The sequence below is a fragment of the Papio anubis genome, chromosome 5, assembly GCF_008728515.1.
Source record: "Papio anubis isolate 15944 chromosome 5, Panubis1.0, whole genome shotgun sequence".
NCBI classification, from domain to species: domain Eukaryota; kingdom Metazoa; phylum Chordata; class Mammalia; order Primates; family Cercopithecidae; genus Papio; species Papio anubis.
Window position 1 is genome coordinate 66,024,540 of NC_044980.1, and position 16,943 is coordinate 66,041,482.

At 38.1% G+C, this 16,943-nt stretch overlaps 1 protein-coding gene across 3 annotated transcripts in view; it reads left to right on the forward strand.

The window, feature by feature from the left end:
* FCHO2 (FCH and mu domain containing endocytic adaptor 2) overlaps positions 1–16,943 on the forward strand; it is a 134,873-nt gene that overhangs the window by 81,930 nt on the left and 36,000 nt on the right. For all 3 annotated transcript variants that reach the window (XM_017959631.3, XM_017959630.2, XM_031666216.1), the window contains 4 exons: positions 7,578–7,635; positions 8,545–8,720; positions 16,534–16,545; positions 16,901–16,925. In XM_017959631.3, the coding sequence (XP_017815120.1) occupies positions 7,578–7,635; positions 8,545–8,720; positions 16,534–16,545; positions 16,901–16,925 (271 nt within the window). The remainder of the gene's footprint in view (positions 1–7,577; positions 7,636–8,544; positions 8,721–16,533; positions 16,546–16,900; positions 16,926–16,943) is intronic.

Genomic DNA, 16,943 nt, shown 5'->3' on the forward strand with positions numbered 1-16,943 from the left:
TTTGGCAGTATTGCCCCAAATAAGAAGTGTGAGTTCATTTTTGACCATGCTATCTCCCTGCTAGGAATTTACTGTTACAGTTATAGTAACAAAACTTTACACATACACACATATATAAAGTATATATGTATGTACACACACACACTTAAGATTCATGCATATATAGAAAGTGAGGGAGAGATAGATATTTATTTCAACATTGTTTGTATTAGCAAAAAACTGGAAACACCAAAGAATCCATCAAAATGGGAACCAGTTAAATAAATTGGTGGGGTAATAGATACTATAAAGAGTTAAGTTGATCTGTATCTGCTGATATGGAAAGAACGTACTAAATAAAAACAAGTATGATCTTTTAAGTGATTGCTGTTTTAAAAATAGAATATAAATATGTGGATATATGTGTTATCTTTATTTTAGAAGAATGAGTTACAAGACACTTTAATTGTGGATACCTTTGGGGCCAAGAATTGCAATGTTCAGTAGAGAAAGGAGACTCTTTTTACTTATTTTATTTTGAGATGGGGTCTTGCTCTCTGGCTGATGTTACTTGGATTTGGGTCCCTGCCCAAATCTGTTGTCAAATTGTAATCCCCAGTGTTGGAGGAGGGGATGGGTGGGAGGCAATTGGGTCAGGGGACGGATCTCCCCCTCGCTGTTCTCGTGACAGTGAGTGAGTTCTCACAAGATCCGGTTGTTTGAAAGTGTGTATTACCTCGCTCTTCACTCTCTTCCTCCTGCTCCGGCCATGTAAGACGTGCCTCCTTCCTCTTTGCCTTCCGCCATAATTTTAAGTTTCCTGAGGCCTCCCTAGCCATGCTTCCTGTACAGCTTGTGGAACTGTGAACCGATTAAACCTCTTTTCTTTATAAATTACCCAGTCTCAGATAGTTCTTGATAGCAATGTGAGAACAGACAAATACAGTCACCCAGGCTGGAGTTCAGTGGCACGATCATAGCTCACTACAGCCTTGACCTCCCAGGCTCAAGCGTTCCTCCCATTCCAGCCTCCTGAGTAGCTGGGAACACAGGCATATGCCACCATGCCTGGCTATGTTTTTTCGTTTTTGGTAGAGGCGGTGTCTCACTGTGTTGTCCAGGCTTGTTATTTTCTTTTATTTGTAGCCTATAGATAATAACTTATGGCCTATTCATGGCTTTCTCTTACTAATTATTTTTTAAAACATCAATAAGCTCTCCTAGTAGGGAAATTATTGTTCATTTCTTATTCCTTTCTTTAAAGGTCCGTGTAATTAAAAAAATTATTTTTAGCAACTGCATGTTTTGCAAGTTAGCCAAAGAAGTAGAATTGCTCTTTTCTTCTTTTTTTTGGTTTTGGCCTATGTCCCCATTCCAAACAGAAATTAAGAAACATTTCATTTACTCTTGTTTCTTGAGCTCCATTCTGGTATATATTTTTTAAATTGCCACCGCCACTTTAGCCAGAGTAAACAACTGTCTTTAAGATTGATGGGTCAAGTTGCCTATTCTGTTCTTGTTCATACTGCTTTTGACCTAGGGCTTCACTGCAGCTGTGTGGGCCCTAATATAGAAATCATGGATTAAATGGGTAAAGATGAACACAGGTAATGTGTAAGCTTTTATTAATATCAGATTTCTATGAATAGTTCTAGCAGTAAAAAGATAGTACACTGAGAATCACTGCTTTTAAGAAAAACTTTTTATTTTGAAATGAAGATGCATGGAAGGTTGCAAAGATGGTGTACATAACAGTACTGTGTACTTGTTACCCCTTCCTCCTGACACTAACATTTTACAAAACTGTCATATAGTATCACAACTGGAATATTGACACTAATTCAGTCAAAACAGGACATTTTCCGTACCACAACAATCTCTCATGTTGGTTGCCCTTTTACAGCCACTTTTCTTTATACCTTCCTTAACCTCTGGCAGCCACTAACCTTTTCTTCATTCCTATAATTTTGTCAATTCAAAATTGTTCTATAAGTGAAATCATACAATATGTATGCTTTTGAGGTTGGCTTTTTTCCACTCAGCACAGTTCTTTGGGGATTTATCCAGGCTGTGGTACATATGAATAGTTTATTTTTTGTTGCTGAGTAGTAGTCCTTGTTTTGGATATACTAAAGTTTGTTTAACCACTCATCCATTGTAGGACATTTTAGTTGTTTTTCAATTTTTGGCTATTAAAGTTACTATGAACAATTGTTTACAGGTTTTTGTGTGGACATAATGTTCCTCTCTGACCCTGATAATTTTCTTTATGAACTCTACCTTATCTAATATTAAGACATCCTCTTTTACCCTTTGTTATTATTCATGTTTGCCTGGTATAATTGTTTCGATCCTTTTTCTTTCAGCCTAACTGTATTGTTATATTTGAAGTTTCTTGTAGACAGCAGATAGTTGGATTATGTTTTAAAAAATCCATTCTGCCAATCTCTGCCTTTTAATTGGTATATTTGGACCATTTATATGTAATGATATTGTCAGATTTTAAGATTGCCATTTTATTTTTGTTTTCTGTTTGTTCCTCTGTTTTTTGTTTTGCTTTGCTTTTTCTTGCCTTTGTGTAGATTATTTGAACCTTTTTTTAGAATAGCATTTTGACTTTATAGAGTTTTTCATTGATTCACTTTGTAGAGCTATTTTAGTAGGTGCTCTAGGTCATTTTCCATTACCTCCAGATAGTTGTTTATGGTGTTTTTTGTTTTGTTTTGTTTTTAATAGCACTAGGTTCTTGATCTGTGGCCCAGGCTGGAGTGCAGTAGCACAATCCTAGCTTACCACAGCCTCGAACTCCTTGGCTCAAGTGATCCTTCCTGCTTCAGCCTTCCAAGTAGCTAGGAATACAGGCATGTGCCACCATACCCAGCTAATTTTTAATTTTTGAGTAGAGACAAGGTCTTGCTATATTGAGCAGGTTGGTCTTGAACTCTTGGCCTCAAGTGATCCTCCTGTGTTGACCCCCCAAAATGCTGGGGTTGTAGGCCTGAGCCACCATGCCTGGCCTGTTGATGTGTTTTCATCAGAATTTATCGTTGTAATCTGCAGGAGGTTGGTCCAAAAGCTGCTTACTCAGCCATATAGAAAACAGCTTGGTGTTATTAAATTATTACATTGTGCTATATAGTGTATTCCAAACAAATAGTGTATTCTAAACAAATTTAAAGTAGTCCATTGTTAAATTTGAGATAGAACCTCCAGGAGACTAAATACCTGGTGTGTTTCTAGGGTACTTGGAATGGGGACAAAGTATTTTGAAAAAACCTTTCATTCTGATTTCTAAAAGATTCACAATTAGCAAAGTTTCCTTATTTTTAAAGTATTTTAAAGTGATGTTTGCATATTAGCAAGCAGCAGAAAGAGGAAGTGTTCTACCTTCAGTGTTAAAAACACGGCCTTTGTCATCTTTTTATCTGTAGAATCTGCTCTTCACCCTACGTTAGATTTTTTATTTCTGGTTTTTAATTCCATCTGTTAACTCACTGCTAGCTACAGTAGACTGTTTGTTTAGTCTGGAAGTGATAGTCACATAAATGCTGCACTTAGTTCTCCCTAACCTTGGGTTGTGCCTGCCTTCACAGTTCTTCTTATCTTTCTTGCTGAGCTTTAGAAAGTGATTAGAAGAATAGAATACCTTACCAGTAAAAGGATTTTTGCTGCAATTCCTTGGCAGCCTTTTCTTTCCATTAAATTTTTTTTTTTTTAATTTGGAAATAATTTCTAACTTACAAAATTGCAAGAATGAAATCATATGAAGAACACTTGTATGCCCTTTATTTTTGTCATATTTGCATTCTCTCTATATTTGTGCATGTGTTTATATGTGTATAATGTTTTTTTCTGATCCATTTGAGCACAAATGAAATATATTCTGGCCCTTTGTCTCTAAATACTTAAGTATATATTGCCCCAAAATTTCAAATATTCCTTTATCTAACCACAAAAGCATATTCAGAGAAGTGTTCCTCTTTCCTGTGCCCTTCCTTGTAGGTAACCAACTTTATTGTGTTCTAATTATCCTTTCTGTAGTTTTTTTTAAAATTAAAGATAAGCAGATATCTTTATCTCTTTTTTGTTTGTGTTCTTATTTGCTCTTCTTACTTAAAAGTTATGGTACTATATATGTTCTTTACTACTTGGCTTTTTAAAAATTAGCAGTATTTCCTGGTAATCACTCCATATTAGTTCATATGAACTTTTCTCCTTTTTTTTTTTTTTTTTTTTTCTTTTTAACAGCTGCATAGTATAGTTGTTCCTCAGTGTCCTTGCAGGATTGGTTCTAGAACTCCCTGAGGATGCCAGAATCACTGAATGCTCAAGTCCCTTATATAAACTGTCATAGTGTTTACATATAACCTACACACATCCTTTAAGTCATTCTTTAAATCATCTCTAGATTACTTATAATACCTAATACAATGTAAATGGATGTTGTAAATAGTTGTTTTACTGTGTTTTTAAAAGATTCATGTTTTGTGTATTTTTATTTTTGTTTACTTATTTATTTATTTAGAGACAGAGTCTTGCTCTGTTGCCTAGGCTGCAGTGCAGTGGCACCATCGGGGCTCACTGCAACTTCTACTTCCCAGGCTTAAGCAATCCTCCCACCTCAGCTCCTTAGTAGCTGGGCTACAGGTGCTTGCCTCCCTGCTCAGCTGATGTTTTAATTTTTTGTGGAGATGAGGTCTGACTTGCCCATTCTATTGCTGGTCTCGAACTCCTAGGCTCAAGCAGTCTTCCTGCCTCAGCCTCCTGAAGAACTGGGGTTACAGGCATGAGTTACCACAACCAGCTTATTTTTTATTTTTTAAAAATATTTTTGCCGGGCACAGTGGGTCACGCCTATAATCCCAACACTTTGGGAAGCCGAGGTGGGCGGATCACCTGAGGCCAGGAGTTCAAGACCAGCCTGGCCAATATAGCGACACCCTGTGTCTATTAAAAATACAAAAATTATCTGGGTGTGGTGGTGGGTGCCTGTAATCCCAGCTATTAGGGAGGCTGAGGCAGGAGAATCACTTGAACCCAGGAGATGGAGGTTGCAGTGAGTTGAGATTGGGCCACTGCACTCCAGCCTGGGTGACAGAGCAAGTCTCCATCTCAAAAAACTAACTAAATAAATAAAACAAAAATATTTTCAATCTGCGGTTGGTTGAATACGTGCAAATACTGAAACCGAACCTGCAGATATGGAGGGATGTCTCTACCCATTTTGTGTATGTACCATAGTTTATTCAGCTGTGCTTGGACATTTAGGTAATTTCTAATCATTACAGGTTATAAATAATCTTTAATGAATAACCTTGTGCATATGTACTTTTAAATAGTTGGAGCTGTATCTTCACGATGAATTTCTAGAAATGGGATTCCTGGGTAAAAGAGTGAATGTATATGTAGTTTTGCTACACATTGCCTAATTTTTCTCTGTAGGGGTTGTGCCAGTTTGTATTAATACCCACAAAGTACGAATATGCATTTCCCCTGCAACTTCACCAACAGAGTATATTTTCAAGCTTTTGAATTTGGTATCTTAATGTAGTTTTAATTTTCTTGGTAGTCTTTTATTTCTCATTTTGTTTGTTTTTTGCTTATGGTTTATATTTTCATTCATTTACACTCAGTCCTTTCGCTTCACCACAGCACACCCCAAGATACATATAGTCTTAGCTTTTTATTTCTTTACTTTGAGGATTTGAATGAAAAATTGGTTTTCCACAAGACTGCTGGCATTCCTACCCAAATACCCGTTTTCTTACTTTTATTTTTTCCTAGTCCTTGAGGAACAGGGAAGGGCTTCTTTGTCTTATCCTATTTTTTCTTGACTCTTAGAGTACCTTGTTCTCATTTTTATCTCACATATCTATGATATCTGAAGTATTTATTGGCTCCTCTTCTGCTTTTAGGCATGCCCAGTTTTCTTTAACTTGAAAAAAATCTTTTTCTGAACACCTGAACTGAATGTTTATCTTTCTGTGTCTTTGTGTATGTTATTTCTCCTTGTTTGCAGTGTTCTTCCAACTTATGGGAATTTTATAATGTGACCAGAAAACCCTTCTTGAAGCTGTTAAAATGTATTAAAACTAATTTCTGAGTTATAATATTTAGGCTACTTCTGCTGTTTTAATACTCCCAGCTAGATTATTTTTATTTTTTTATTTTGAAGAATTGTAAACAAATATGTGTGAGTGTGTGTGTGTGTGTGTATATTTATTTATAAAAAATACCATCATGGTTTCTCATGTTGGGGCTCTCATCAGTCAGCCCCAACAACAACTTGCCCTAGCTAATCCTGCCCATCCATTTCTTCTGCCCAAATTCTAGAATAATATAATTTCATCTGAGTTTACATTATATTTATCTTTAAAACGTAATCACAATATCATCACATCTAGAAATAATTTACAACTCATTATTTTCAAATAACCGTTCAGTATTTATATTTATCATCTTTGATGTCTGTTTTATTATGCTTTGTTTGAATTTGTTGATATGTCTTAAGTCTCTCTTGATCTATATGTTCCTCTTCCCTCCCTCCCTCTCTATTTAGCTTTCTGGTTTTTTTGTTTTTGTTTTTGTTTTTTTTGAGACGGAGTCTTGCTCTGTCACCAGGCTGGAGTGTAGTGGCATGATCTTGACTCACTGCAACCTCTACCTCCTGGGTTCAAGCCATTCTCCAGCCTCAGCCTCCAGAGTAACTGGGATTACAAGCACGTGCCACCGTGCCCAGCTAACTTTTGTATTTTTAGTAAAGATGGAGTTTCAGCATGTTGTCCAGGATGGTCTTGATCTCTTGACCTCATGACCCGCCTGCTTTGGCCTCCCAAAGTGCTGGGATTACCGGCGTGAGCCACTGCACCCAGTCCGCTTTCTGTGTTTTTATTGGCAAGACTAGGTGGTTTGTTTTATAGTTTCCTTTAGTCTGGATTTTGCTGATTATATTGCCATACTGTATTATGTTTTACTTCTTTATATTATTTAAATTGGCATTTGGATCTAGAGGCTTGATCAGATCCAGGTTCGAGTTTTTTTTGGTCTTTGATTATTTTGTCAGGCCTGCCTCTCTCATGAGACACATGGTGTCTGGTTGTCACTCTCTGGCATGTTGGCAGACACTGATGGTTTGTCTTAGATAGTTTCGCTAGTTCACCCAAACTTTAAACTGTGTAAAGAGGTGCTAGATCTTATATTTCCATAGAGCTTATAGCAAAAAGAATATTTAACTTGGTAATAGCTTTCAAATCACATGTACTTTTTAAACTGACGTATTCCTCCTCATTTATAACAGAAACTGTAGATTTTGAGCAATCTGAATTGGTCTCCACCTCGGTGATTTCTTGCCCTGAAATTATGAGTTGTGTTTCTCCTGTTTCATTTTGCAGGTTTTCCCTCTTTCAGATATCCAAAGCATGGAGTGTGATTTGAAGCTAATTAAAAGGATGTAATTTTTCTTCAGTGTTAATCATCTTGTTAACCTGTTGATATCTGAGAAGTGGTTTGGTTCCTTAGTAATACTTGAGGCTACTTTGATAATCTCTAATAATTTTGTACGTTGGAGTTGTCATAATTTTTTTTTCTTTTTCCCTTAGAACATTCCTGATGTGGATGAAGAAGGCTACAGTATTAAACCAGAAACAAATCAGAATGATATCCTTTCATCATCTGGGTATTCTTATGGATTATGTTGGCATATAAGGAGGCAGTTATAAGAAAATCGTATATTACTTAAAGCCTCTTCCAATTTTTTATTAATTATAAAATGTGATTCCTTATTTGTCATTTGACGTGTTGGTTTTTTTGTTTGTTTGTTTGTTTGAGACAGAGTCTTGCTCTGTTGCCCGGGCAGGAGTGCAGTGGCACAATCTTGGCTCACTGCAACCTCCGCCTCCCAGGTTTCAGCGATTCTTCTGCCTCAGCCCCCGAGTAGCTGGGATTACAGGTGTGCGTACCATGTCTGGCCAATTTTGGTATTTTTAGTAGAGGCAGGGTTTCACTATATTGGCCAGGCTGGTCTCGAACTCCTGACCTCAAGTGAACCACCTGCCTTGGCCTCCCAAAGTGCTGGGATTACAGGTGTGAACCACCACGCCCGGCCTTGACATACTAATAAAAGTTAGTAATCTTATTTCTGTTAAAGTCTGTTTTACTCTTTTTTTTTTTTTTTTTGAGATGAAGTCTCACTCTGTCTCCCAGGCTGGAGTGCAGTGGTGAGATCTCGGCTCACTTAAACCTCCTACTCCTGGGTGAAAGTGATTCTCATGCCTCAGCCTCCTGAGTATCTGGGACTACAGGTGCGTGCCACCATGCCCAGCTAATTTTTTGTATTTTTAGTAGAGACAAGGTTTCTACTTGTTAGCCAAGATGGTCTCGAACTCCTGACCTTGTGATCCGCCTGCCTCAGCCTCCCGAAGTGCTGGGATTACAGGTGTGAGCCATCACGCCCGGCCCAAAGTCTGTTTTACTCTTAAAGGTTTCATTCTTTTTTAAAAATAGATGTGTGAAAAACTGGTTATACATCTAAGGTAATTTTAAAACAATTCTTTAACTGAAACTCACATACCAAAGAGAACCATTTCTACTCATCTAGTGATTCTGACTCTGAAGATGAAGAACCAAAGAAGTATCGGATAGAAATTAAGCCTATGCATCCAAATAACTCACATCACACAATGGCTTCTTTGGATGAATTAAAAGTATCTATAGGGAATATAACACTCTCCCCAGCAATATCTGTAAGTACAAACACATTTGTACTCTATAATATAAAGGCTTTATTTTTTCTTACCTATCTGTTCTGGTCAAACATTACTTAGCAATTGTTAAGCATGTTGGCTGAGGAAATACTTAGTTTTTAATTTGTATACAGGCAAATAGACTTGTGAGTTTGGCTTAATTTTGCTTCCTTTTGAAAGTAGAAAGTGAAAATGTCAAAAATTCACTATTTCCGCCATTTGTTGCATTTCATAAACAGTGCTATATGTCTCTGGCAGAATTCTTTGAATTGGCAGTATTAATTTTTGCCTCATCTAATTTTGAAGTGTTTCTTCTATGTTTTGTGAGCCTTATGTCAGAGGGAATTTTATAAAAGTGAATTTAAAGATTAAATTATATATTTGCATTTTTTTTATTTCATTATACTTTAAGTTCTAGGGTACATGTGCACAACGTGCAGGTTTGTTACATATGTATACATGTGCCATGTTGGTGTGCGGCACCCATTAACTCGTCATTTACATTAGGTTTATCTCCTAATGCTATCCCTCCCCACTAGCCTCTCCCCACAATAGGACCCGGTGTGTGATGCTCCCCTTCCTGTGTCCAAGTGATCTCATTGTTCAATTCCCACCGATGAGTGAGAACATGTGGTATTTGGTTTTCTGTTCTTGCGATCGTTTGCTGAGAATGATGGTTTCCAGCTGCATCCATGTCCCTACAAAGGACACAAACTCATCCTTTTTTATGGCTGCATAGTATTCCATGGTGTATATGTGCCACATTTTCTTAATCCAGTCTGTCACTGATGGACATTTGGGTTGATTCCAAGTCTTTGCTATTGTGAATAGTGCGCCACAGTAAACATACGTGTGCATGTGTCTTTATAGCAGCATGACTTATAATCCTTTGGGTATATCCCCAGTAATGGGATGGCTGGGTCATATGGTACATCTAGTTCTAGATCCTTGAGGAATCGCCACACTGTTTTCTACAATGGTTGAACTAGTTTACAGTCCAACCAACAGTGTAAAAGTGTTCCTATGTCTCCACATCCTCTCCAGCACCTGTTGTTTCCTGACTTTTTAATGATTGCCATTCTAACTGGTGTGAGATGGTATCTCATTGTGGTTTTGATTTGCATTTCTCTGATGGCCAGTGATGATGAGCATTTTTTTCATGTGTCTGTAGGCTGTATAAATGTCTTCTTTTGAGAAGTGTCTGTTCATATCCTTTGCCCACTTTTTGATGGGGTTGCTTGTTTTTTTCTTGTAAATTTGATGGAGTTCTTTATAGGTTCTGGATATTAGCCCTTTGTCAGATGAGTAGATTGCAAAAATTTTCTCCCATTCTGTAGGTTGCCTATTCACTCTGATGGTAGTTTCTTTTGCTGTGCAGAAGCTCTTTAGTTTAATTCGATCCCATTTGTCAATTTTGGCTTTTGTTGCCATTGCTTTTGGTGTTTTAGACGTGAAGTCCTTGCCCATGCCTATGTCCTGAATGGTATTACCTAGGTTTTCTTCTAGGGTTTTTATGGTTTTAGGTCTAACATTTAAGTCTCTAATCCATCTTGAATTAATTTTCGTATAAAGAGTAAGGAAAGGATCCAGTTTCAGCTTTCTACTTATGGCTAGCCAATTTTCCCAGCACCATTTATTAAATAGGGAATCCTTTCCCCATTTCTTGTTTTTCTCAGGTTTATCAAAGATCAGATGGCTGTAGATGTGTGGTATTATTTCTGAGGGCTCTGTTCTGTTCCATTGGTCTATATCTCTGTTTTGGTACCAATACCATGCTGTTTTGGTTACTGTAGACTTGCATTATAGTTTGAAGTCAGGTAGCGTGATGCCTCCAGCTTTGTTCTTTTGGCTTAGGATGTTCTTGGCAATGCGGGGTCTTTTTTGGTTCCATATGAACTTTAAAGCAGTGTTTTCCAATTCTGTGAAGGAAGTCATTGGTAGCTTAATGGGGATGGCATTGAATCTATAAATTACCTTGGGCAGGATGGCCATTTTCACAATATTGATTCTTCCTATCCATGAGCATGGTATGTTCTTCCATTTGTTTGTGTCCTCTTTGATTTCACTGAGCAGTGGTTTGTAGTTCTCCTTGAAGAGGTCCTTTACATCCCTTGTAAGTTGGATTCCTAGGTATTTTATTCTCTTTGAAGCTATTGTGAATGGGAGTTTATTCATGATTTGGCTCTCTTTGTCTGTTACTGGTGTATGAGAATGCTTGTGATTTTTGCACATTGAGTTTGTATCCTGAGACTTTGCTGAAGTTGCTTATCAGCTTAAGGAGATTTTGGGCTGAGACGATGGGGTTTTCTAAATATACAATCATGTCATCTGCAAACAGGGACAATTTGACTTCCTCTTTTCCTAATTGAAAACCCTTTATTTCTTTCTCTTGCCTGATTGCCCTAGCCAGAACTTCCAACACTATGTTGAATAGGAGTGGTGAGAGAGGGCATCCCTGTCTTGTGCCAGTTTTCAAAGGGAATGCTTTTTTTGGCCCATTCAGTATGATATTGGCTGTGGGTTTCTCATAAATAGCTCTTATTATTTTGAGATACGTTCCATCAATACTGAATTTATTGAGAGTTTTTTAGCATGAAGGGCTGTTGAATTTTGTCGAAGGCCGTTTCTGCATCTATTTAGATAATCATGCGGTTTTTGTCTTTGGTTCTGTTTATATGCTGGATTACGTTTATTGATTTGCATATGTTGAACCACCTTTGCATCCCAGGGATGAAGCCCACTTGATCATGGTGGATAAGGTTTTTGATGTGCTGCTGGATTTGGTTTGCTAGTATTTTATTGAGGATTTTTGCATCGACGTTCATCAGGGATATTGGTCTAAAATTCTCTTTTTTTGTTGTGTCTCTGTCAGGCTTTGGTATCAGGATGATGTTGGCCTCATAAAATGAGTTAGGGAGGATTCCCTCTTTTTCTGTTGATTGGAATAGTTCCAGAAGGAATGGTACCAACTCCTCCTTGTACCTCTGGTCGAATTCGGCTGTGAATCCGTCTGGTCCTGGACTTTTTTTGGTTGGTAGGCTATTAATTATTGTCTCAATTTCAGAGCCTGCTATTGGTCTGTTCAGGGATTTAACTTCTTCCTGGTTTAGTCTTGGGAGAGTGTATGTGTCCAGGAAATTATCCATTTCTTCTAGGTTTTCTAGTTTATTTGTGTAGAGGTGTTTATAGTATTCTCTGATGGTAGTTTGTATTTCTGTGGGGTCGGTGGTGATATCCCCATATCATTTTTTATTGCGTCTATTTGATTCTTCTCTCTTTTCTTCTTTATTAGTCTTGCTAGCGGTCTATCAATTTTGTTGATCTTTTCAAAAAACCAGCTCCTGGATTCATTGATTTTTTTTGGAGAGTTTTTTAGTGTCTCCATCTCCTTCAGTTCTGCTCTGATCTTAGTTATTTCTTGCCTTCTGCTAGCTTTTGAATGTGTTTGCTCTTGCTTCTCTAGCTCTTTTAATTGTGATGTTAGGGTGTCAATGTTAGATCTTTCCTGCTTTCTCTTGTGGGCATTTAGTGCTATAAATTTCCCTCTACACACTGCTTTAAATGTGTCCCAGAGATTCTGGTATGTTGTATCTTTATTCTCATTGGTTTCAAAGAACATCTTTATTTCTGCCTTCATTTCATTATGTACCCAGTAGTCATTGAGGAGCAGGTTGTTCAGTTTGCATGTAGTTGAGCACTTTTGATTGAGTTTCTTAATCCTGAGTTCTAGTTTAATTGCACTGTGGTCTAAGAGACAGTTTGTTATAATTTCTGTTCTTTTACATTTGTTGAAGAGTGCTTTTCTTCCAACTATGTGGTCAATTTTGGAATAAGTGCGATGTGGTGCTGAGAAGAATGTATATTCTGTTGATTTGGGGTGGAGAGTTCTGTAGATGTCTATTAGGTCTGCTTGGTGCAGAGCTGAGTTCAATTCCTGGATATCCTTGTTAACTTTCTGTCTCGTTGATCTGTCTAATGTTGACAGTGGGGTGTTAAAGTCTCCCATTATTATTGTGTGGGAGTCTAAGTCTCTTTGTAAGTCTCTAAGGACTTGCTTTATGAATCTGTATTGGGTGCATATATATTTAGGATAGTTCGCTCTTCCTGATGAATTGATCCCTTTACCATTATGTAGTGGCCTTCTTTGTCTCTTTTGATCTTTGATGGTTTAAAGTCTGTTTCATCAGAGACTAGGATTGCAACCTCTGCTTTTTTTTGTTTTCCATTTGCTTTGTAGATCTTCCTCCATCCCTTTATTTTGAGCCTATGTGTGTCTCTGCATGTGAGATGGGTCTCCTGAATACAGCAAACTGATGGGTCTTGACTCTTTATCCAATTTGCCAGTCTATGTCTTTTAATTGGACCATTTAGTCCATTTACATTTAAGGTTAATATTGTTATGTGTGAACTTGATCCTGTCATTATGATATTAGCTGGTTATTTTGCTTGCTAGTTGATACAGTTTCTTCCTAGCATCAATGGACTTTACATTTTGACATGTTTTTGCAATGGCTGGTACCTGTTTTTCCTTTCCATGTTTAGTGCTTCCTTCAGGATCTCTTGTAGGGAAGGCCTGGTGGTGACAGAATCTCTAAGCATTTGCTTGTCTGTAAAGGATTTTATTTCTTCTTCACTTATGAAACTTAGTTTGGCTGGATATGAAATTCTGGGTTGAAAATTCTTTTCTTTAAGAATGTTGAATATTGGCCCCCACTCTCTTCTGGCTTGGAGAGTTTCTGCCGAGAGATCTGCTGTTAGTCTGATGGGCTTCCCTTTGTGTGTAACCCGACTTTTCTCTCTGGCTGCCCTTAACATTTTTTCCTTCGTTTCAACTTTGGTGAATCTGACAATTATGTGTCTTGGAGTTGCTCTTCTTGAGGAGTATCTTTGTGGCGTTCTCTGTATTTCCTGAATTTGGATGGTGGCCTGCCTTACTAGGTTGGGGAAGTTCTCCTGGATGATATCCTGTAGAGTGTTTTCCAACTTGGTTCCATTTTCCCCGTCACTTTCAGGCACACCAATCAGATGTAGATTTGGTCTTTTCACATAATCCCATACTTCTTGGAGGCTTTGTTCATTTCTTTTTACTCTTTTTTCTCCACACTTCTCTTCTCGCTTCATTTCATTCATTTGATCTTCAATCGCTGATACTCTTTTTTCCAGTTGATCGGGTCGGTTATTGAAGCTTGTGCATTTGTCATGTATTTCTCGTGTTATGGTTTTCATCTCTATCAGTTCTTTTAAGGTCTTCTCTGCATTGATTATTCTAGTCATCCGTTCATCCATTCTTTTTTCAAGGTTTTTAGTTTTTTTGCGCTGGTTACGTAGTTCCTCCTTTAGCTCTGAGAAGTTTGATCGACTAAAACCTTCTTCTCTCAGCTCGTCAAAGTCATCCTCCGCCCAGCTTTGTTCCGTTGCTGGCGATGAGCTGCGTTCCTTTGGAGGGGGAGACGTGCTCTGATTTTTTGAATTTCCAGCTTTTCTGTACTGCTTTTTCCCCATCTTTGTGGTTTTATCTGCCTTTGGTCTTTGATGATGGTGACGTGCTAATGGGGTTTTGGTGTGGGTATCCTTTCTGTTTGTTAGTTTTCCTTCTAACAGTCAGGACCCTCAGCTGTAGGTCTGTGGGAGTTTGCTTGAGGTCCACTCCAGACCCTGTTTGCCTGGGTATCAGCAGCGGAGGCTGCAGAAGATAGAATATTGCTGAACAGCAAGTGTTGCTGTCTGATTTTTGCTCTGGAAGCTTCGTCTCAGGGGTATACCCCACCGTGTGAGGTGTGAGGTGTCAGTCTGCCCCTAGTGGGGGATGTCTCCCAGTTTGGCTACTCAGGGGTCAGGGACCCACTTGAGCAGGCAATCTGTCCATTCTCAGATCTCAACCTCCGTGCTGGGAGATCCACTGCTCTCTTCAAAGCTGTCAGACAGAGGCATTTACCTCTGCCAAGGTTTCTGGTGCTTTTTGTTTAGCTATGCCCTGTCTCCAGAGGAGGAGTCTACAGAAGCAGACCGGCCTCCTTGAGCTGCAGTGGGCTCCACCCAATTCGAGCTTCCTGGCAGCTTTGTTTACCCACTTAAGCCTCAGCAATGGCGGGCGCCCCTCCCCCAGCCTCACTGCCGCCTTGCAGTTAGATCTCAGACGCTGTGCTAGCAATGAGGGAGGCTCTGTGGGCATGGGACCCTCTGGGCCAGGTGTGGGATATAATCTCCTGGTGTGCCATTTGCTAAGACCCTTGGTAAAGCACAGTATTAGGGTGGGAGTTACCCGATTTTTCAGGTGTTGTGTGTCTCAGTTTCCCTTGGCTAGGAAAAGGGATTCCCTTCCCCGTTGCACTTCCCAGGTGAGAGGCGATGCCTCGCCCTGCTTCAACTCTCACTGGTCGGGCTGCACCAGCTGACCAGCACCGATTGTCCGGCACTCCCCGGTGAGATGAACCCGATACCTCAGTTGAAAATGCAGAAATCACCCGTCTTCTGTGTCACTCATGCTGGGAGCTGGAGGCTGGAGCTGTTCCTATTCGGCCATCTTGGGCGTGCCGCCCTATTTGCATTGTTTTAAAGTCTGCCACTGTAACATTTATTTTCCCATACTTTTCAAACAAGGAAAGGCATGGGTAAGAGTTCTTAGTGGTAATAGTTAATTCCTCAATTCTAAAATATCGTACTTAATAGGATTTGAGGGAGAAATAAAACATTATCCCCGTAATTTTTTCCTCATTGATGTCAATTTTAAATTTAAAAATGTTACACTATGTGAAAAAAGCATTTCTTAGGATGACAGTTAAGTATACCTATATGTGATCATCATTGATTGACATTAAATCTGTTCTTGATAACAAAGAATAAAGGTTCTCTCCATTTCATATTATTGTCTAATTACATATTTTAAGTAGTTACATGTATTTGTTTGGAAAAAAAGGTGGTTTTTCTCCCAGTCATGTACTTCAGAATTTAGTTTCAAAACTATTTTCTTTCTACCAAAAATATTTCTGAAATGAGGTTTTATTGTACCATTACTATTTAACATTAAGATTGATGTTGAAGTACAGAGTTGCTTAAAAGATGGTGAGTATACAGCCTGGTGTGGTGGCTCACGCCTGTAATCCCAGCACTTTGGGAGGCTGAGGTGGGCAGATCACAAGGTCAGGAGATCGAGACCATCCTGGCTAACACAATGAAACCCTGTCTCTACTAAAAAAAATAGAAAAAAATAGCTGGGCATGGTGGCATGCGCCTGTGGTCCCAGCTGCTCGGGAGGCTGAGGCAGGAGAATTGCTTGAAAACCGTGAGGTGGAGGTTGCAGTGAGCCGAGATTGCACCACTGCCCTCTAGCCTGGGTAACAGAGCGAGACTTCGTCTCAAAAAAACAAAAAAAGTGGTGAGGTGAATATATACAAAGTATGAGGTTGCAAACCAAATGTATATGATGTCAGAGCATAACTAATTTAAAATATGTGTGTAAATATGTAAAATAAAAGGCTAGAGGAATATATGGATAGTGAGATTGTGAATAGTTTTAAAGTTTTTCTTTTGTAGTCTTCTCTTTTCTGTTTGTTTTTAAAACAGTGAACTTGCATTAATTTCATACTATGAAAATAATAAAACAATTTTGATAGTTAATATTGGATTAGAAAAGATAGTATCTGAATATATTTTGCTGCCTAATTTGCTTAACTTTTTCCCAGCTGACAGTGTATGTATTTTAAGGTGTATGTATTTTAGATATGATTGAATAGGGAATGATTAATTATTAGAACAGGAAAATACAGTATTCAGAATTCTAACCTAATTTTCTTTTTCTTCCATGTACTACTAGAGACACAGTCCAGTAAGTACAAGATTTTATATTTTTTCCCATTGACTTAAAATCATTGTAATTTTTGAGGATTGACTTTCAAAATATTTGTATTAAATTTTCAGATTAGCAAGTTTTAATGTTTTGCTGTAGATATTGCTTTAATATTTTAAAAACATTAGGTGTTAAAACTACATGTATTACTTTTTACTGTAAAACAAAAACTACTGACAGTTTTTTCTCTATATCTTTTATGTAAATAAACTTTACAATTGAGCAGATATACTAAAAACGATGTAAAATTCGGTTCCTAGTATTAACATTTTACCAAATATTTCATTATCAAATTAATTTGTTTCATGGTACCTATTTTGCATCTCTGTTTTAGGTACAGATGAATCGGAATTTGTCTAGTAAGTTTGACATTTGAA